This window comes from Octopus bimaculoides, chromosome Z (assembly GCF_046866305.1).
Source record: "Octopus bimaculoides isolate indiv1 chromosome Z, ASM4686630v1, whole genome shotgun sequence".
NCBI classification, from domain to species: Eukaryota; Metazoa; Mollusca; class Cephalopoda; order Octopoda; family Octopodidae; genus Octopus; species Octopus bimaculoides.
The window spans coordinates 28,151,171-28,174,251 of NC_142944.1; the positions used below are offsets into that span (position 1 = coordinate 28,151,171).

The 23,081-nt window shown below is 35.9% G+C and overlaps 1 protein-coding gene across 2 annotated transcripts in view; it reads left to right on the plus strand.

Moving 5' to 3' along the window:
• The window catches only part of LOC106874705 (RWD domain-containing protein 4), a 57,054-nt gene extending 36,669 nt beyond the window's left edge, over positions 1 to 20,385 (plus strand). For both annotated transcript variants that reach the window (XM_014922524.3, XM_014922533.3), the window contains exons 5-8: positions 10,687 to 10,796; positions 12,755 to 12,800; positions 14,557 to 14,679; positions 20,110 to 20,385. In XM_014922524.3, the coding sequence (XP_014778010.1) occupies positions 10,687 to 10,796; positions 12,755 to 12,800; positions 14,557 to 14,679; positions 20,110 to 20,307 (477 nt within the window). In that variant the 3' untranslated portion in view covers positions 20,308 to 20,385. The remainder of the gene's footprint in view (positions 1 to 10,686; positions 10,797 to 12,754; positions 12,801 to 14,556; positions 14,680 to 20,109) is intronic.
• Positions 20,386 to 23,081: the final 2,696 nt, after the last annotated feature.

Consider the following 23,081-nt stretch of genomic DNA (forward strand, 5'->3'; position numbering starts at 1 on the left):
TCGAAGGTCTTGCCTCACCACCTCAGCCCAGGTCTTCCTGGGCCAACCTCTTCCACGGGTTCCCTCAACTGTTAGGGTGTGGCACTTTTTCACGCAGCTATCCTCGTCCATTCTCACCACATGTCCATACCAGCGCAATCGCCTTTCTTGCACACCACAACTGATGCTTCTTATGTTCAGCTTTTCTCTCAAGATACTTACACTTTGTCGGGTATGCACACTGACATTACACATCCAGCGGAGCATACTGGCTTCATTCCTTGCGAGCTTACGCATGTCCTCAGCAGTCACAGCCCATGTTTCACTGCCATGTAGCATGGCTGTTCGTACACATGCGTCATACAGTCTGCCTTTTACTCTGAGTGAGAGTCCCTTTGTCGCCAGCAGAGGTAAGAGCTCTCTGAACTTTACCCAGGCTATTCTTATTCTAGCAGCTACACTTTCAGCGCACCCGCCCCCACTACTAACTTGGTCACCCAGATAGCAGAAGCAATCGACTACCTCTAGTTTTTCTCCCTGGAATGAGACAGAAGTCGTTTCCTGTTTGTTTACAGTGTTTATTGCACCTGAACATCTGCCACATACAAAAACTAACTTGCTAGTTAACCTGCTTTTGATATTGCTGCACCTCTTATGTGTCCATATCTTGCACTGGGTACATCTTATAGAGTTACTACCTACTCCTTTTCTACATACTGAGCAGGGCCAAAAGCCTGAAGGGGTTTGTGTTTTATCTACCTTCCTGCTTATTAGGATTTTGGTTTTAGCTAGGTTGACTCTAAGGCCCTTCAATTCTAGTCCTTGTTTCCACACCTGAAACTTCTCCTCTATTTCTGATAGTGATTCTGCAATTAGGGCAAGGTCATCAGCATAGAGTAGCTCCCAGGGGCAACCTGTCTTGAATTCCTCTGTGATCACCTGGAGGACTATGATAAATAGGAGGGTGCTGAGCTCAGAACCTTGGTGGACCCCTACCTCTACCCGGAATTCATTACTGTACTCATTTCCAACCCTCACCTTACTGACAGCATCTCTGTACATGGCTCACACAGCTCTCACTAACCATTCTTCTATCCCAAGTTTCCTCATTGACCACCAGATAAGGGATTGGGGGCCCCTGTCAAAGGCTTTCTCCATGTCAACGAAAGCCAGGTATAGAGGTTTATCCTTGGCTAGGTATTTCTCCTGCAGCTGTCTTACTAGAAATATGGCATCAGTGGTGCTTTTACCTGGCACGAACCCAAACTGCATCTCATCTAAATTGATTTGCTCCCTAATTAGTTGGGCTATGACTCTCTCCGTAACTTTCATAACCTGATCTAACAGCTTGATCTCTCTGTAATTATTTGTATCTAGAGCGTCACCTTTACCTTTGTAGCAGTTGACTATGGTGCTGCTACACCAGTCATTGGGTATGACTCCTTCGTGTATCACCTGGTTTGTAATATGGGTGACTAGGCTATAGCCGACACTGCCAGATATTTTGAGCATCTCTGCAGTGATTCCTGATGGGCAGAGGACTTTCCCTGTCTTCATACTCTTAATTGCTTTATCTACCATGGTACTGTCAACTCGGATAGCTGGTCCCTCTATTGGGTCGACATACGGCAGGCTCTCTTCCTCCCATTCATTCTCTTTATTAAGCAATCTATCGTAGTGGCATCTCCAGACCTCTTTCTTTGCATCCTCATTTAGTGCAAGCGTACCATCATCCATGCGAACACATTTCTCTCCTACAACATCACTATTCTCTCTCCTACACTGTCTTGCAACACGAAATACCTCGAGTCTTTGGTCCTCACGGCGCAGAACATTGGCAAATCTTTTCTTATCTGCTTCCCCTCTGGCTAAATAAACCTGTCGCCTAGCCTCCCTTCTGGCACATTGGTACAATTCCCTGCTACCACCGTTCTTCCAGTCCTTCTAAGCCTGTTTCTTTTGTCTAATAGCCCTGTCTACCTCCTTGTTCCACCACCACGTTACTCTGGGTCGAGAGGGGACTTTACCCCAGCCACAGATCTGGTCAGTGGCTCTCAGCAGGTTGTCCTGCAGAAATCTCCAATTGTCTTCCACGTTGTATGAAGCTATATCCCCTTCTATTTCGTCAAATGCTTCGAGTAGCATGTCTCTAAATCTACATCCAATTGCAGGGTCTTTAAGCTTCCACACCCTTCTCCTCCAAGCCAGTCTACTTCTGGGCACCCATTTTGCCTTGATCCCGAAGTTGCTAACTACTAATCTGTGTTGGGGTGTACATTCTTCGCCAAGGAAGGTTTTGGCATTTATAAATATCTGTTCCATAAAAGATGACTTCGTGCATTGTACAGCTTTCAAGCTATCATACCTTCCAAATTACAACCAAGCCTTTAGGTCCTTTGTTACAAGTATTTCTAACAACTTTGCAGAATCTGCTTTCTCTCCACTGCACAACATAAATATTTCTGTGAACAGAGAAAGCCTTGGTCTATGCTGCTCGTTTTGCATTGAACTAACTCCACACTGCTTTTACTTGTCAAACCTCCTTCAAGTCTATCTTGTTCCATCCTTTCAAACTCACCACGAAACACACATTCCAAGTTCAAAAGCACCTCTAGTCACTTCAAACCATCAGGCTTGATAATATTATTTTCATTACCCTGAAGGACTGCACCCAAGAGCTAGCCCCTATAGTCACTAAATTCTTCAAGCCCTTCCTTTCTACATAGATCTTCTTGGATCTTTTAAAATACGCTGTCATGTATCCATCCCATCTCCAAGGAAAGCAGTCTACCATAAAAGTTACTCCTTGTCACATTTGGAGCATTCCGGATGTGATCAGATTTATTTAAAATATAGAAACTGAAAGATCAAGTATAATGACAAATGAAAGGGTTTCCATTCACCCTTGAGAATTAAGTTAATGATTTAAATAGCAAAACTTGTGAATGTTGTTAATAGTGGAGCAACAAAAAAAAAACTTTTATCTGCATAACTGCAAAATTAATGGAGGTAACGCTGAAAAGTAGTGTTTTTCCCAGATTTGACTTTGTGAGATGAAGCAAATCACACCAAATATTTTATCTGAATAAATAATCGTGTATTTTGAACTACAAGACTGTGTAGCTGAACAGATTGGCAAAATAACAGAAAGCAAATTATTCTCTCTCCCTTTGATTTATAGTTGTTGTTTGGATGTAGCAGAAAACACTTAGCTATAAAGACCAGATCATAACCATTGTTCTGATTGGTTAGTTTTTAGGCACAAATTGTCTCCTAAATAATTGTGCCAAATTACATGGTTAACTAATCAGATGCACTAAAATGGATCACGTGTTTTCTTGGCGGAAAAATTTTCATCTCTCCTTGGAGCCTATCAATTTCTTTAAATAGAGCAGTTTTACTCAGCTCACCAGCCTAGCTTGTATTTACCTCATGAAGCTATAACTCCCTTATTTGTGATTCATCACCACAGACTTCGATGATATTGCTGCTACCAGCTCTTATTGCAACCAACCCCAACATCAACTTCCTAAAGCATTCTGGTGCAATGAACTCATTAAGTGAATATGACTTTTGGCATTCCCTCAGAAATCTTCATTAACTTACACAACATTAATGTCATTCCTCTTTCATGTTGAATTATACCGCAATTTTATGATCTCTTCATAGAACACCTTTAAAGTATATATTACCAGTTCTTTTGGATTTTGTCATGCTTGTTTATGTCTTCTTCAGACATGTATATTGTAACAAGTCACATCTTAAATTTCGCACCTCTCTTGTTCAATAAACATTGAGTTAATCTTGTAAGTCTATTTTCTCCTTTCCATCTTTAATATTTATATTAACGAGTTTTCAGCTCGTTATAAAAATTGGTGACTCGGTTACTACCGAGTTACAGCTGTATCCTGTGATGATGTGCTGCTTTGAGATCTTTCCCTGTGAGCAGCAGTGGTGGAATAGATGACCTGCAACCCAGCCACCTCAGAAATTTAATCTTGATACACTCTGCCAAGGCAGGAGCACATTTGCTTTAACAGACAGTCTTCTTTATGTGGACCTCTCCTGCCATACCCAAGATCTCTTCTCAGCCAAATTCATCATGCTAAAGAAGTAAAACAGAAACATCTATTCGATAGTGGTGGCTAATGTGCTTTGACAATTTGTAGTCAAGGTAACATGTAGATCAGTTAGGGATAACCCAAGGGAGGCACTAAGCCCTGTCCAGCTGGTGGTGGGGGCCAAGTGTGGATGTGAGGTTGCTACCCATGTGGCCAGACGCAACATACAGCATACACCTCCTGCTCTCCTGCTGAAGCTGAATATAAAAAATTGATTTGAACCGTAATATGCAGAACCACATTTTGGAGACATGTCTAAGATGTGCTCCCTCATTACGCCCATTTGCATATAACACATTAATGGCTGCTGACAACAGGATCACTTCTTTTAAAGGTATCCAGTAGGGCGACCTACTTGGTGTGCTCTTTTTTGCATTGGCTGTTGTTGCCTGATTAGTCCACTCACCCTTCAGTGTCTGGTACCTAATGATGCAACCCTGGATAACTTGGCTGAGTCTGTAGTTGGGAACCTTCAGCAGATCATCCCAGCCCTAAAGCTTCTTGGGTTTGAGATCAACCTGTTCATGTTGGAGGTGATAAATGTGTGCTACAGTGAAGCTGAATTCTGGATGCCGTACACAGCATCAACCCATCTTGGTGGGGGTTCAGCTGACACTCTGAATGACATAATTAGAAGTGGGTTTGAACATCTGGTTTCCCATCACAACTGTAGACAGTAGAGATGGTAAGCACCCCAATGGAATAACCCTTCCATACAAGGGAAACAGATGTACTTAGAACAATTAATTTAGATGCTAAAAAGATCATGTCTGAATATTGCATCAATGATAAAACTGAACCATTCATACCTGTCAGACCTCAGATAACACTAAAAGACCATAATGATAACTTCCAAACCAACCATGAAGTTAGGTAAATATGCCCCAGCAAGTCAGACTTAGGTAGATTAAGCAAAATAATTTTAGATAAATATATATCCATACTTAAGAAAATATCACTTGAACTACGGTTTAACACTCAGGAAGCTATTAGCTGGTTCACTAAAATTCCAAACAAGGACAAACATAAATTCTTATAAATAGACATCGACAATTATTATTACTCTATTAACTTCATTATATTAAATAGTGTCCTTATTTTAATAGAAATAGATTAATCTTAGCATGAATGGAATCAACGTTATCCTAACGACCCATAAATCCATAACCAATTTTGACAACAAATTCTGGACTCTAGAAAGGACACTCAGTTGCTTTGATATCACAATAGGCACCGCAGACTCCACCCAAGTGACTGACCTTGTTGGAGTCTATTTTCTGTTCGACCTGCATGATGAATTTCCTGAAATTGGGGGAGGATTGTATGAAGATGATGCACTTTTCATTATAAAAAATGCATCCAATAGAAAATTAGAACTACCTAAGAAAAGATTTTATAAATTTTTCAAAAGGCATGGTCTTTCTATCTCTATTGAGAGGGATAATAATTCAATTAACTTCTTAGACGTTAACTTCAATTTAACAACCGGATTGTATGAACCTTTCAGAAAACCTAATTCTAATTTAAGTTATATTAACTTCCTAAGTAACCATCCAATATTAATTAGAAATGCATTAGCCTCTAACATCTTTATATTCATTTCCTAGGTTTTGGTTGATTAAAGTTAAAAATACATGGGAAATAATTAGCCAAGCAAAATCTTACAGTAGAGGGAGAAAAAGATGCAAGCTATGCATCAAAAAAATTTACCAGATTATTACATCAAAATGTAAACCAATTAATAGCAAGCAGGAAAGAGGATTATGTTGTGTATATAATGTTAAACATACATACAATAGGTATAAAGATAATAAAATAATAGTAAAAGAAACTTAGGGATAAGACATATAAGAAACACAAGTAGAATATGTGATATTTAGGATATAAATTAGGAAATATAGATATATGTTAACATAATAGGAAATTGAATTATCCAATATTATAGTAACATAAAACATTACCAACATGATATCCAAATATTATAGTAACATAATACATTACCAACATGATAAAATATGATACCAACAGTAGTACAACAAAAGAAGTATTCCAAAATATAATTAAATATAGTACAGCAACAGTAAGATATATATAACCAGATTAATAATATCTATAAAAGATATATTAATATTATAATCAATAACACTTATAGGAGGAAAACTTAAGGGTGAAAGCTGGGGGACAGTACAAATAGTAGTAATAGAATATATAGAGTGTCAACAAAATATGTGATTGGTAGCAGCAAAAAATGAAGACCTTGACCACACTGGCGAAACAATGATTGAATAAAATAAACCAATAAGTGTGGAATAGTAACATGGCCTAGTTTCTTGGCAGCAGATTCTTCCCTTGACCAGTAGGGTCAAAAAGTCAATTTTGAACTTTTTAGAACAACATCCAACACGCAGTTAAGCAAAAGAACTAAAAGCTTACCAATCGGTTGGAATATATTCTCCTTCTGAGAGAAGCGAAGAAAAAAAATAGCAGCCCAGAAGAGGCCATTGTTTTATAACATCATAATGCACTTTAAAGGTGCAAATATGGACAATAACAATTGGCTGAAACGTAATGTAGTCAAAAAAATAAGAACTTATTGACTTCACTATGATTAAAAAACGATTATTCTATGTATATCCTCTGTTTACTTTAAACTATTAATTATTTCTCCTATATCAGAAAAAATAAAATCTCCATAGAGACAACTGGACTTTCATAAGTGAAAAGTACTAAAATGATAAAATAAACCAACCAAGAACATTAGTAAATAAACACATGAATAATATCCAGAATCATCACTCGATAATAGCACAAAACTGATGCCCGCTTGGATAACATATCCCTAAAAAAGAAAAAAAAATTTTTTTATGAAGAAAAAGTTTTTTTCCTGAATAAAGATATATATATACAGGGTGTGGTGAATAAACTGTCATCTAAATTATGCAAAAGTGAAAATAACACTGACATCTCATTTTAACAGATATATTTACCAAAATTACATAAAAATATCTTGAAATATTAAAGAGTAAATTTATTCAATAAAATTGCCATTGGCTTCAACTATGGCCTCTAGGCAACTTCGAAATCTCCTGAAACTCTTCTGGACAATTTCCTTGTTTAAGCTGGTGAATGATGCCATAATCCTTGCCTTCAGTTCATATTTGGGGTTACAAGGAGTTTTGTTGATTTCTTACTCAACTGTGTCCCACATATAATAATCAATGGGGTTGCAGTGTGACCAGATGTTAGGGGTGATGTGGTCGCAGAAATTGTCTTACAACCATGACTGGGTTCTCCTGCTTGTGTGGCATGGTGCAGAGTTCTGTTGCCAGACACAGGGTCTTCCAACAGTCACCCTCTAGACCCAGGGCACTTGATGTAGGCCTCTATGTTGAGTCTGAGGCTGTGTGCCAAGATGATGTTGACTGGTTGTTTGATTTTTATCATTCTCGGTCCTCGAATTGACATCCAAACACTCTGAAATGTTAGTATTGGAGCTTCTGGCATGAATGCCAGCAGTACACAAATGTCTGGCAGAGTGAATTGCATCATGGTGCTGTTTTTCTCACATATTTTGGTCTATTTATTTTAGACTTTACATTTTCACTTCCATTAATTAATTTATTTATTTGGTATCTTTTATCATTTGTATCTCTTAGTATTTCCATGTTATTCATTGCCAACAGAATTCTAAAAATAGAATATGAGTATAGAACAATGAGAAACTGTAGGTGATCCAGCAGTGCTCTTAAACCCACTCATTTGAAGACATGTATGTGCACAGTTATTGTTGAATCATTAATACAAGAATGGGTGTAATATGTGAAGCACCCAGCAATTACCAGCTGAAACTAATGCACAGAAACAATTGAAGTGATTTGGTTTAAACCATTTTATCATTTCTCATATTCTAACCACCTCCAATTTCTCTGGAGGGCATGTCCCAACACATCTTTGCCACCATCTCACTAACTATTGCCCTCTTTATCTTACTTTCTGTCTTACCCGTTCTCTTTATCTTACTTTTTAACCCATGCTGGGGTATTTATGTATCTACTCTACAAGAGGACACCTACCCCTGTCCCTCTATACCTCTAATCTCTCATCAACTGGCACAAAGCCACTACCCCTTGCAACTACTCCCTCCTCCCAGCTAAGGAGGGAGTAGTGGCAAATTACTTGGTGACCCTGTTGGTGCTGCTCCCATGTAAAAAGCATTGGTGCTGGTGCCATGTTAAAAGCATCCAATGCACTCTGTAAAGTGGTTGCCATTAGGAAGGGCAACCACCTGTAGAATCCATGCCAAAACAGACATTGTAGCCTGGTGCAGCTCCTGTCAAACCAGCCAACTCAATGGGCACTAAGTGATGATGATGGTGTCGCCACAACCTTTATTGGTTTTGGACAAGTCGAGGGTATTCATTCATGATATGGGCAGTGGTTTCATCAACTCTATTACCAATTCAGTACAGTGGAGACACTTGCTAATTCCTAAAGTTGACCCTCCAACTTGTGGCCAAAGCTTGGTCTTGCACTGCCAGTATTGTGATCTGAGTCTCTTTTTTTCAGTGTTCTCTTCTTCAAGCAGCCCCACCTATGTTTTCCAGCAACTCAGTTATGGCTACATGGAATTGAATGCATAGTCCCTTCTTGACTAGTGCTTTTTCATGTCCTTCTTGTACTTCTTGTTTTGTTCTTTTCTCTTTTCTTGATTTTAATCTGCCCTCATCTCTATCTGTCCTTCACAAAGTTTCCTCAATTTGGTAAAGATATCTCACCAAGTTCCCAAGTTTGATATGCATGCAGTCTTCCACAGTTATCAGTTCCCTTCTTCCATTTGACTTCTTCATGTGTAAGTGTTCAGTGTCTTCACGTGTATGATGGATTCTATGCATTGTTAGAAATTTTCTTGTCTTCCTGTCCAACTCCTTCAGTTCATCTGCTGTCCACTTAAGAATTCCAGTGCCATACTGAACAACTGTGCACAAGTTTATTGCCAAAATTACATTTCTCACATTCATCTTAGAATTCAATATTTTTCTCAGTTTCCACGGATACTCTTTTGTCTTTCCTTTCTTATCATCCTGCCACTCAACAATTGTTTGCAAGCTAAATATAATCCCAATCTCCAATCTTACTGTTTAAGCAACTACTCTGCTAATGTCACTTAGGCAAGTGATTAACTTTTATTGGAGTTGATTCAGTTGTCAGCACTCTTCACTTACAATTTTTTTTTTCTATGAGCAGGCACAATCATTAGCAATCCTGACAAAATGTTTAATAGCATATCTTCATACTTTACATTTTGGGTTCAAATTTCACCAAGGTTTACTTTGTCTTTCATCCCTTCAGGTTTGATAAAATAAATATCCAGGGAACAATGTAATTAACTAGCCTCTCTCTCACCTTTGTCAGCATAACTAAACTAGTGTCCATAATTATCCAATATCATTCAGTATGCATAAATATTTCAACAAACTATTTCAGCTGCATATCACAATTACTTTAAACCAATAGAAGTATCAGTCAAAGTACTGGGATAAAGGAATAGAATATCAAAAGCAAAAAGTGCTCATAAGAATGAGCAAGAAGAAATTTAAAAAAGTAGGAGTAAAAATAAACTACTGAAAATGGGAAGAAAAAAAATCTCTTACAAAGTGAATTGTAATTCAAGCTACCCATGCCAGCATGGAAGGAGTGACATATAGTGATGACAATGACAACAAAAATTTCTAAGTAATAAACCAGTCATGGACAACCTGCAGCCTGCTGGACTTTCTAAATGGCCTTGATATTTTTTAGTAGTGTTGCCTACTTGATGATGAGGTGTGTCTCATGTAGTTCACTTCTCAAAAAAGATATCCACACCTTTAATAGACTGAGTGTTAAGCATTTGTCATATTTGATCAGATAGTGCTTTCTTTATGCTTAAAAAAAACATCATCATCATCATCATCATCATCATCATCATCGTTTAACGTCCGCTTTCCATGCTAGCATGGGTTGGACGATTTGACTGAGGACTGGTGAAACCTGATGGCAACACCAGGCTCCAGTCTAATTTGGCAGAGTTTCTACAGCTGGATGCCCTTCCTAACGCCAACCACTCAGAGAGTGTAGTGGGTGCTTTTACGTGTCACCCGCACGAAAACGGCCACGCTCGAAATGGTGTCTTTTATGTGCCACCCGCACAAGCCAGTCCAGGGGCACTGGCAACGATCTCGCTTGAAAATCCTACGGGAGCCAGTCAGGCGGTACTGGCAACGGCCACGCTCAAAATGGTGCATCTCATGTGCCACCCGCACAAGAACCAGTCCAGGGGCACTGGCAACGATCTTACTTGGCTTGCCGGGTCTTCTCACGCACAGCACATATATTTAAATATTATAATAAGTAACTATAGTTTAGATAATTTTATAAATTTTTGTCTAGAGTTGAATTGAAGCAAGTAAAAATCTCCTTTGACATGGTAGTTTCTCTTTGTAAAGATATAATTCTGTAATCAAAATTAAGTTAAGCAACTTAAGCTCTTAGCCAATTTATTTCAAACAGTATCTCTTTATCTCTTTTTCTTTTTTTCTTGCTTTAGTGTGGTGAAGATGGATCATCTCAGTCCTTATTGATTGAAATCAGTTGGGGAGAAAAATACCCTGATGAAGTTCCCTGTATTAATTTGGATGCTTTTTATAATAATCATTTGTAAGTAACTAAGAATTTTTTGCATACTCTTGTGACCAAAGAAAACATATAATTTCATACACATGTAATCTTAGATCACTACATTTGAGTATCAATATACAGATGAAATTTTCATTTTTGTATATTTTTTCATATTCTAAGATAAAGTGCTTTTCTGAAAATTGCCTACCATTTGTGTAACTAATGGTTCTTTGAAAAATAGTTTGTTATATATCCTCATATTTACTAAAGATGTTTAAATAACAAAATGGCAGAAGCAGTCGAGAATTATACCTAATTACATTCTTCTGCTTTCTGAGTTCAAATCCTGCTAGAGTTGGCTTTACTTTTATTCCATCTGCAGTCAATTGAATCAACTATATTCCTCTTTAACAAATTGACCTTGAGCTTAAATAAAAGAAGTAAAAAACCATTTGTTTATCATAGAATAAGAGTCATTTGCTAAATAACAAAGATTTCTTCATAGATTTTAAATATTAGGTCTTTATATGGGTATGTTCTGCAGAATATTTAAAATATTATATTGATGTTCAGTTTAGCAGACAGTATGTAAATCAATCTTTTCAAGTTACTTAGCATTTGCAAATTACTGTGTAAGTAATTAGTTCTGTGTACCCTATATTTAGAATACAAAACTTACAGTTATGTATCAGTTTGATGTTCTGTGCAGCTAAAGATCAGCTATATATGAATGTAGACTTCTTCATGTAGTGTATGTATATATTTTAATGCTAAAATTATCTACATGAAACTGTTGTCATTTAGACATAACAAAAAAAAAATGTCAACAATTACCAATTTTTGCCATTAAGTATAAAACTTAATTTAATGTACATCATTATTATGTATGATTATAAAATCTACATGAGCTGGCAGAGTCATCAGCACACTGTCATTAGCAGCATTTCTTCCATCTTTACATTCTGAGTTCAAATTCTGCCAAGGTTAATAACTTGTCTTTCATTCTTTCAAGGTCGATAAAATAAGTACCAGTTGATCACTGGCATCAATGTAATCAACATACCCCCTCCCCTAAAATTACCACCTTGTGCCAAAATTTGAAACCAATATTTAAGTTTTAAAGGTGGTGCTCCAGTATGGCCCCAGCCTCTGGCTGAAACCAATATAAGAATATGATTATGCAGATCATTAGAGGTTAAAAAACATTAATCTGATTTTTCGCTGCACTGAATAGCTTATTCTTTTTGTTAACTAATTTTTTCTGTTCCTCATGCAGAATAAATTTGAAGAAAAGTATTAAATTTGATTAAAGAATAATGATTGGGGTTAATGTTCTTTATTAAAATACACACCTCATTTTAAAGCTTGTTCAATGTTTGCTTCTTAGCTATAGAAGCATTTCTATTTAAAATACTTTGTAAATGAAATTCTTGATATTATTGAATGATCTTCCAAGAAAATAAATACTAGAAATCTGTTTAAATTATGTAGAAAATTGTTTTGAAATACATCAAAAGTTGTTTCAAACTGTAGCTTTATGTAAAATAACACAAGAAAATTTTTGCATTTCAACCAGAGCTAAAAACACTCTAATTAAACACTACATTTTTTTTTTTTTTGTTATTATAACACCACCTAAAATGTATTTCCACAAAACATTTCATCTACTAGAATTTAGATTAATCTTTCTAATGTTTATCCATTACAATTTATGGATGCAAGTCTTCCTTAAGAAAATAATAATTCATATAAATCTAATTGTGAAAGAGCATGTATTTCATATGCTAGAAAACATTTGCAAAAGTAGTGAAATTTAATTGATATAATTGCTTTTCTCTGGCTAAAATTCTTTTCAAATACTGTTGTATACCTGTGTTAAGATTCTTATTAATTACTTCTAATTTGTATATGGAATAGATAACTTTTCTATGTATTATCATTATTCAATAAACTATATAAGTTGGTTATGTCTTTTCTCACATTACTTTCTACTTCAGAGAGAAACAGTGCAAAGATTTCCTATTTCAACAAATTAACGAGAAAGTAAGTTCTACAAATTTTTTGTATTTCATATTTATAAGTTGACAGCAAACTATACTTTTCATTTCACATAGTTTCTGATATGGATTTACAAATCAAATGGGAGAATAAAAATTGTTAGCTTAAGGGGTTGAATATCTGATGAATCTACAACACCTATTGTCTTGATGAGTCACATGATTAGCAATAGAAAAGATAGAAATTATAAAATTTACTGTTTTGGCTTTAAAATGTAGAAATGAGCCAAACAAGAACAACATTCATTTGATTCTCTTTTGCTTTCTTTCATTTGTCCAGGGTGCCATCACTAGGGAACTCTCCAGCTCTTTTTATGTTATATAAACAACAACTTAATTATTGCAAACCATCCTAGCAATCTAGCTTCCATTTCTTGCATCCATTGCATTATTTACACACTATCAAGTTACTATCTAATTCTCTAATGAAGTCAAATATTTTTAAGGATGACTGTTTCTGAGTTAAGTATTTAATGTGGACTATAATGAACTTTTTAGTGATAAATCAGAAAATATTAAGTGAATGACAGTTTAATTTTTTGTATTATCAACTGCTCTGCTTGTAAGATGCAAAACAAATTATATTTTAGAAAACGTTTTACTTATAGCTGGGATTTGATGTGGCTAAACATTTTTACATTAATGTTGCATTTAATAATGTGTCCCTGCTTCTATATACAGGGTTGGTCAAAAGTCATCTGACAGTAAATCAAAACCATTTAATTCCAAGATTAAAGCAAAAAATTATTTTATATGAGACTGCAAAACAAACAAAAAAAAAATACCAATGTTACTAAAATATAGTTCTGAGTTTGGAAAGATAACTTGTATAATTCCTGTGCCTCAATAAACAAATGTTGACTCATGTTTCTCTATTTACTTTGATGTTGATATGAGTGCCGTCTTTGATTCACTGCTTATTAATCTACCTTCTGCCATTAATTGTCAGAAGATAGTGTTAAAAAGATATCCTAGAGGAGGCTCACCACAATATTACAGGAGACAAGCTATTTAGTAAAATAATCCCAATAATTGGTGCTTTATCCCATCACTTTCTGGAAGTTGCTTCTAATTCTACAACCTCCTCTTAAAATTGTTGATGCAGCTGCCTCTTCTTATGTCTTACCCAAGAACTGCATCTCTCTGGAACTTTCTTCTTATCATCTTTACCTCTCAGTTATAAGGGTTTGAAAATGCTATAGCTTTTGGCCAAAGATTTCCCCACCAAATATCACTAGTACCATTCCTGCAATATTATTTGAATTTGTGATACACTGATTTTCTAAAAGTTGATGTACACAGTTTTTATCAAATATATATCATCAAATTTTTCTTGTGTCAGTTTCATATTCATGTTGAAATGCTCAAATCTCAACATTTTTTAGGATGTCATGTTTGACTAAACATTTTCTTTCGTCTCTTTTGACACATGCTACTGCTTACCAAGCCAGTGTTATCTTCAACATTAAACAAACTAACAAAAGAATTGGTAACACTGGAAGGCTTTCCTGAGTGTTTAGTGTCAGGATTCATTCAAATGTGACTCTTTTATTTCAAGTTACAGATTTAAAAACTTACCTGTAAAATTGTTTGTAAACAATTAACAAATTTCTAAATAATTAATCATATTTAGTTATTTTAAGTTGGTTTTTTTTAAATCTTGATTTATGTGTAAGAAAATAGTTTAGTAAACATAGTTAAAATTCAGTAAATGTAAGTGGTTACCTAATTTTTTTCTTCAGGCAGATGAAATGTTAGGGTGTGCAATGACTTATACACTTTTTGAATGGGTTAAGGAGAATATTGGCATGTTGATGGTTTATCAACCAAGTACTGTTCTTGTGCCTGTTACTGCTGAACCTGAGGTAAATGTACTATTGTTTTTATTTTTAGTAATTTTTTCATTCTGTAATAAAGACCAGTCAGTTATGGCATTAACTTTTGTCTTAACAGTTTGGTTTTGTTTTAACCATATTAAAGTGAAATTAAATACATCTGTAAAGTTAATTATAAACAGCCATTTGTCTTTATGTATCTACCATCTTTTTACAACAATCATCATCATCTTCATTTAAATCCATCTTCCATGCTGGCATGGGTTGTATGATTTGACAGAAGCTGGCAAACCAGAGAGTTGTACCAGGCTCCAATGTTTGCTTTGGCATGGTTTCTATGGCTGGATTCCCTTCCTAACGCCAGTTACTTTAGAAACTGTACTGGGTACTTTTTATGTGGCATCAGACCAGAGAATATGAAAGTGTAAGGATTTTGTCTATTTATTTATTTCCACTGTCCACCTGCAATTGATTAAATTGACTAGGAACACTGTACGCAATGAATATCCAATACCAAACAATCTTAATCTCCATATTTAAGCTGCATTAATTAAACTTTGGCAAGATTACCTTTACCTATTCTGAGTTACTTGAAAGGTGATGTTCCCTTTCCTCTCTTCTATTTGTTAATGCTTTTGTTTACCAAAGCGTTGTTTCACTTTCAGGATGCTTATTTACCTGTAAGAAATATCTTCTTTATTCAACCTTTAGGTTAAATAACTAATTCCTCACATCAAACTTTAAGGAAAAATTTAAGAACGGATAACGCAGTCTCTAAACCAGAAACATAACAATATTTATTCATGGAGGAAAATAGGCATGGTTGCTGAGACGCCGGAATGTTGTTGTGAGCTGTCCCCAGAGTTGGAATGTTGGAGAGACAGCTTGATACGACCATGCTCATGTGAGAGAGCTCTGTTGGACCTGTGTTACCTCTTCGCCGGCCGGCGAGAAAAGAGAATGAAAAGAGCGGGAACGTTTAGATGTTGAATTCCACGTATGCGCATGAGACTCTTCCCGTGTTCCTTCCGGAACTATTCCCTGCGCATGCGTGGATGAAAACGCAGTAATGGTGACTGTATTTTGGCGCCAAATGACGTCACTACATACCTATCCATTATGATATTTCAACTGTTGTCCATTATTTCAAATATGTTTTAGCATTGTTGTTCTAGCCTTTTTGAAACAATCACATATGATTCGTCCCAAAGAATCAACCTTTAAATAAGAGTTTTGCTTCCGCTAGTGAAAGTTATAGGTATCTTTCAGAAAGCTCCATACCAATTTCACATTATGTGACATTTGCTGTTACTTTATGCGCAGGCTATGTAGGAAGACAGAATAAAGAGGCTTTTGTTAGCCTGTAATAGAATCGGTAATCACTTAGTACACTAAAACCCATTTTCCTTTTCCAGATAATACAGGCATACCACCTAAAAAGAGAGCATGCATTGGTAGAAAGCCTTCTACAGTGGCAAGGCAGCAGTGCTGGCAGGCCAAGAAAACTGAGGACCAGAGGTCCTGTAGACCAGGGGTTTTCAAACTTTTTGACTTGCAGACCCCTTTATATTTCAGGCTTTACCTTAGAGACCCCCTTATAAATGCTTATGAAATTTATACATAAATATTTGCTTAAAATAACATATATTTTTACATTTATTTATTTAACAGTATTTAACAAATAGGTTTATTGTCAATTAAAAGATTTCGATTAAAAAACATATAAAATCAAATTGCCCATAAAAAGTATTTGCTGTCCACGGACCCCCTGTCTTGTCCTTGCGGACCACAGTTTGAAAACCCCCTGCTGTAGACTGTTGAAAAGTGCTGCAGCTACTCCAGAGCAGTGTGAAACTTATTGAGTGTATGCTGCTGTCGTAAGGGCTGTAGAAACCCTATATGCCATCGGACATGCAACGCTGCATCCACTTCATGAGGGCCAAAGAAGCCCCAGAAAAGAATGCTATCTATCAAGCACACAATGCTACTTCCACTTCTGCCATGAGGTTGGCAGATGACGATAACCATTGGAAGCCATTAAGTAGTCGATGGGCATCAAAGGTGCTTGATTACGATCCTGCTGAGGATTATGCCATTCATCAAGAAATTGTTACAGGGGATATGTCTGTAATATGTCCATTTTGCTAGGCCCTCAAGTGGGTTGGAGAATCCAGTCACCTATGCTGCTCAAATGGAAATGTTTGCTTTCCTCACCTGCAAAACACTCCTCAACCTTTGCTTTCTTTACTCCTTAGTCAACACCCTGATTTGCAGCAATTTATACAGAAAATTCGCACTTATAACTCTGCCTTCCAGATGACAAGGTTCAGTCACAAACCCATTCACGAAGACTCCTAAAAGCCAACATTCAAAACTCAGGGCCAAACCTATCATCGGATAGGCTCAATACTTCCTGTCAACAATGCTGAACACCGATTCTTTCAAATTTAGTTCATGGGAAATACCACTGAGCAAACAGCTTGCCAAGCTCAGGTGGCACCTGGAACAAGGTGAAGGAAATACCACTAAAGCAACTTAACCCATCCAAAGGATGGGTGCGTTTACTAGTGTGTATATATATATATATAATGTATGTATGTAAATGGAGTAAAACACATATGTTAACTGCATACTTTTATTTCCAACATATGTTTCGAAGATTACAAATGGTTCCTTCCAAAAGAATAGGTGATGTTGATAAAGATGTAATCTTCTCTTCAGGGAAATACCTAGGAACTAGCTTAACCGTAAGACATTTTAATCGAATGTGATAACTGTAGCTAGAGAAGATTGCTATGTAACTTATTTGAAAAAACCGTTGGAGGTTGCAACGCTATGAAACAGTACGTTGGACAAGGAGGGGAGAAAAGAAGGAGAAAAGGAATTTAGAATTAGGAGTTTATAAGATGATTTAAACCCGATAAAAATGGGAGAATTGTGTTTTATGTATAATGGTACCGCAAAGGGGAGTTAAACTTGTATTTATACAAGCAGTGTTGACATAAATGTATATAATCATATATATATATATATATACACCCATACATACACATACACAACTCTATACATATACATAAATGTGTACACACATGCATACACATATACACACACACACATATGTATACACATGGACACATACATGCATATATATACACACATTTGTACGTATATACACACGGTAGCCATGTGGTGATTGATATTAAAGCAGTGCTATATGTATAGGAAAATGATGCTTATATTAATTAGTAAGATATTAAATAATTGACAATTAATAAAGGTAATTGGTGGTCTATTAATCTACAGAGATAGATTATGTTAAGTTAGATGGAAATGAAAGGGACAAGAAGAAGGGGTTAAAGGAGTAAAAATTACTTGTAAAGACTAAGTTAATATTATTACCAAAGTTTACTTCAGTAATCACGTTCTATATCTGTTGGTGCAAGGGTTTACCAAGAGATAAAATAGAATGTTATATTGTACAGTAATTTATACATCATAGAGCAGAGAGAAGAGAATATTTATATGTTTTGGATTCATCTTACGATGAATGTAAACAAGTGAACTAGGATTGTTTTCAGAATCTTAGGTGTGTCTAAGAAAGTTTAAGAGGACAAATGGAATTCGTAGACGTAGAATAATGCCACTAATATAACTTGGAACAGGATGAATAACTACTGTTTTTGCTGAATAAAGTCAAAGTAATAAATGAATGATATGGATGTATGAAAGAGCTATGAAATCAAATGAATAAGGTTAATTGAGCATCGATGGAAGTAATGTTTATGTTTAGTTGAACTGAAAGTAATGTTTTAGTATATGTTTATAGATGTTATTGGTGTTCTAATTTGGGTTCAAAAATTAAGAGTGTTTAGATAACATACATCAAGCGAGATAAGTCTACCATATCTTTTTACATATAAAGGTATAATTAACATGTGTCTCTTGAATTATTTGAGGAACTAATATGTTACAAGTTGAGTTGTCAACGTTATATAAATAAGTATTTTTTACCTGAAGGAAAAAAATACGTGTTGCTGCCAGTGTTTACATCTGTATGAGTTTTCGATGAACGTGTTCACCAGTTTATTCTTCGAGAATAAAATGAAGAACAGTTCCGTATTGCATAATGGGCAGAATTTCTTACCTTTGTCATATGGTATAGATGTGGATAGAATTAGCCAGTCTAATTTAAATTAATTGCTGACCTTGTGCCAAAAATAAAATGAATTATCATTAACAGTATTATTTTACTGGTGTTAGCATTTTTATAATCAAAAAATGGTTTCATTCATATAATAGAAACATTTCTGAAAATGTTTTTCTGTGAACTGAGATACAAAATAATTTATGAATTTGCCTGCATTTAAAATTGTCATAAAGTGTTCTTTTTCTCTTGCTGAATCTGGAGGAAAGCAGTACTCATGACCTTTGCAGGCCCTCCAAGACCAATGAGTTTGACAATGTTAATGTTCTGTTCAAACTGTTGAAGTTTAACCCCTGTGGGGAAGAAGTTCCAGGAGGTTCTGGGGAAGAAATGGTTGGATATTGGGGTTAGTGTAGAGAAAGTGGCAGTTGGATGCACCAAGGGTATTAAGAAGTGAAGTGATGAGTGGATTTTGGATGTTTTGAGGTGGAGGTACAAGACCAACCAGTTCCAGTAGAAAAGACTCCAGTGGGAGGAGACAGCATACCTGTGAACCAGAGGTTGAAGTGTGTATACTAGTGATGGAATACTAATGAACCAAGTGGTCCTTAACATATGATGTCTGTGCATTTGTTGAAGAAAACACTCTTGATAAAGCTGTTTTATAAATGCACTTCATTGGTTAGAAAACAAGAAAAAAAATTAACTAAAACTTTTGTTTTTTTATAAGAAAAAATTATTTTCATCTTTTTTGAGCCTGCTACTTTAATCTGTTTCACTTCAACAATTTTATTTCTAATCAGTTTAATAGTAGGAGAATAATTAAAATTGCTGAGATCAGATCACAGGCTGCTGAGCCTCAGTGAGGAAATGATAAAACGCTAAGTCAATGACATACTGTATGATTTCCTGCTCATGTCATTATAGAAAATAAGAGAAATATCTTTCAGAGATTATACTTGAAGGTCAAAAGAAGACTTGAAAAGTAAATAAAAAGATTTTTAAAAAAGTATGATTCATGTGAAAGACTGATCTCAATATTGCTAGTGGATGGTTATCAACTTTTTATGCTTAAATATACCCAGATTTTACTAACAACTTTTATTCTGCTAGTAGTGATGCAATATCCAAGTTATTCAAGGGGCAGAAATTTAGAATAAGTATATAAGATGTAAAATGTCAATAACCTAACAATACCATTATTAAATTTTAAACATTGATTGTTAAGTGTACAGAATTGCTAAACATTTAAATTTTCGAAGTCTGGCTCAGTAAGTAGTTTTTCATCTTTTTGTTTTTTTCCTTTTTCCTTCAAGGTTGAGAACATAAAAGAGGACAGTCCTAAACAAGAAAAACAGTGTGAAGTAAAGAAAAAAAAAGAACAACTAACCAAAAATCAAAAGAAAAAATTATTTGATAGAGTTGGAAATCAAGGTGAAATTGTTCGTGGTTCCAACTGGGTTGATGTTATCAAGCATCTGAGTCAAACTGGAAATAAGCTGCATACAAATTAATTTCTTTGCCTTATCATTATAAAAAAATGTGTATATTTTAAAAAAGCTGCAATAAAGTTGACACATTTGTTTAAAAAATTCATTGTTTCAGTGTTTTCCAGAAAATACTTTTGAAAATATTAACAGGAGAGTGTTAGTCTAAAGCGATCAATATAGTTTGGCATTATACTCATACAATATTTATTTTATATGATGTTTCTTTTCTTATGCTTGCAGGATTTGACTTGTTACCAACATGCTATCTTTCTGTATATCATTTTTGAGTCTTAAGGATTGTGGTCAGACTTGGTATATGTAGAGATGAGGTGAACTAGGAGGAAAGGGCTGTGATGTCAATGGTCAAGGGGTCCCACCAAAGCAGGAAGAGCGAGATAAGGCATGAGGGAAGCAAGACCAGGGTTGTCTTTTTTTATTGGCCTGGGGCAGTTGTGATGAGCAGAACGTATTTCATTCCCTGCATTTACAGATCCTTTAGGTCAGTTATGACATGCTTATCACTCAGTATACCTTATCCATTTACATTAGTGCCCCATCTTACCTATTTGAAAGGAAGTTACCAGAAATTATTAGGCTTGTAGTTTAAAGAAATGTGAACATTTAAACTGTCTATTGTTCAAGAGAGAAATGCCTTATTGTGATGCTTTTTTTTTTATTTGCCTTGGATATATAGTATCCATGTCTTGAAGGTTTTGACTAAAACTGTTTTGTCATCTTTGCAGAATATTTTAGAGGTGCTGGCCTGATATGAAATGTTGGAGTAATATACAAACAAAGCATATTTGTAAGGTGGTAACAGCATAGAAATTTGCCATGAAGATGAGATCATTGTCACTCATCTTGGAGGTAGCCTGCAGAAGAATATCATAAAAGTGGTCCTTCTGTTCATTTGGTAGGCCTGCTTGTGGGGCGTAGGCAGATATAGTTGTCACTATACTATTCTGCAAGACTAGCCTGAGCTTAAGTACTCTATCACAGACTCTAACTAACTCTATGAACTTATCCACTCATTTCTCAGCAAGGAGTATACCCACACAACCTACTCCATCCCTGTTACCTTCCCAGAAGATTTTACATATAACTATATATATATATGTATGTATATACATATGTACATATATATATATATATATATATATATATATATATATATATACACACACACACACATATATATACATACATAAACATGTATTTGAAATGATGATAATTATATATGTATGTATACATGCACATATGTGTGTGCGCACGCACGCACGCACACACACACACACGATAGGCTTCTTTCAGTTTCCATTGACTAAATCTGCTCACAAAGTTATAGTCTTGGGTTGTAGTAGAAGACTTTCCCAGGCCTATTCATGTGCCTGTATATTTGTGTGTGTGTGTATCATCATCATCATTTAATAACCATTTTCCATGCTGGCATGAACCCATGCCAGCAGTTTCACCAGAGCTGACAAGCATGAAAGCTACACTAAGTTCCAGTCTGATTTGGCTTTGCTTCTAGGGCTGGATACTCTTCCTAATGCCAATCACTTAATAGGATGTCCTGAGTGCTTTTTGTGTGACACCAGCATGGGATGCATTTATGCAGTGCCAACATGGATGCTATTTTGTGGTGCTGGCATGGGAGCTGTTTACATGGCATCAGCACAAGCCAATCTTCTTCAGGAACATTAATAATTCTGCTGTGGAAGATGGGTCTTCTTCTGAACAACACGGTACTAGATATGTTGGTCTTTTGTCATTTCCTCCATAAGGCTCAGTGTTGGTCCTTTGTCATTTCTTCCATAAGGCTCAGTGTCTTTCAGTATTTTGTCCCATCTCTTCCTGGGTTTCTCACTTCCATGAGTTCCACCCACTTTGAGTATCAGCACTTTTTTAGGAGCTGTTTACACGCACTTGAACATTTACATTGCACATCCAAGAGAGCATACTAGCCTCATTCACTACCATGTAGAACCACTGTTCACATACATGACGCATACAGTCTTCCTTTAACTCAGAGAAAAGTCTTTTGTAGCCAACAGAGGTAACAGCTCTCTGAATTTTCTCCATCTTATTCTAGCTATCACTCCCCGTACATCCTCTCCCACTACTAATTTGGTCAAATAGGTAGCAGAAATTATCTACTGTCTCCAATGAGCCACCAGGGCATTTGAGGGAATCAATTTCCCAAGTATCTATAGTTTTTATGAATCCTGTGCATCTTTCAGATATGAACACTACTTTCTCTGATAACCTTCCTATTCCACTGCACCTCTTGTGTGACCATAGCTTACACTGGGTACACCATATGGAGTTCCTGCCTACATCCTTCCTACAAATCAAGCAGAGCCACCTACTTGAAGTGGCTTACTAAGACTTTAGTCTTCACTAAGTTAACCTTAAGGCCCTTAGATTCTAGGTTTTGTTTCCACACTTGGAATTTCTTATCTAGCTCTGATATGGAATTTGTTATGAGGGCAAAATCATCAGCATATAGTTCCCAGGAGCTGCTGGTCTTGAATTCCTCTGGAGGACAATGGTGTAAAGTAGGGGACTGAGGACTGAGCTTTGATGAACACCTACCTGTACACCAAATTCTTTACTGTACTTGTGGTTAACTCACCTTACTGACAGCATCTCTACACATGGCCTGTACAGCTTTCACAAGCCAGTTATCTATCCCTAGCCTCTTTGGAGCATACCATATCACACAGTGGGGGGACTCTATCAAAGGCTTCCTCTAAATCAACAAATGCCAAGTATAATGGTTTATTTTTAGCTAAGTA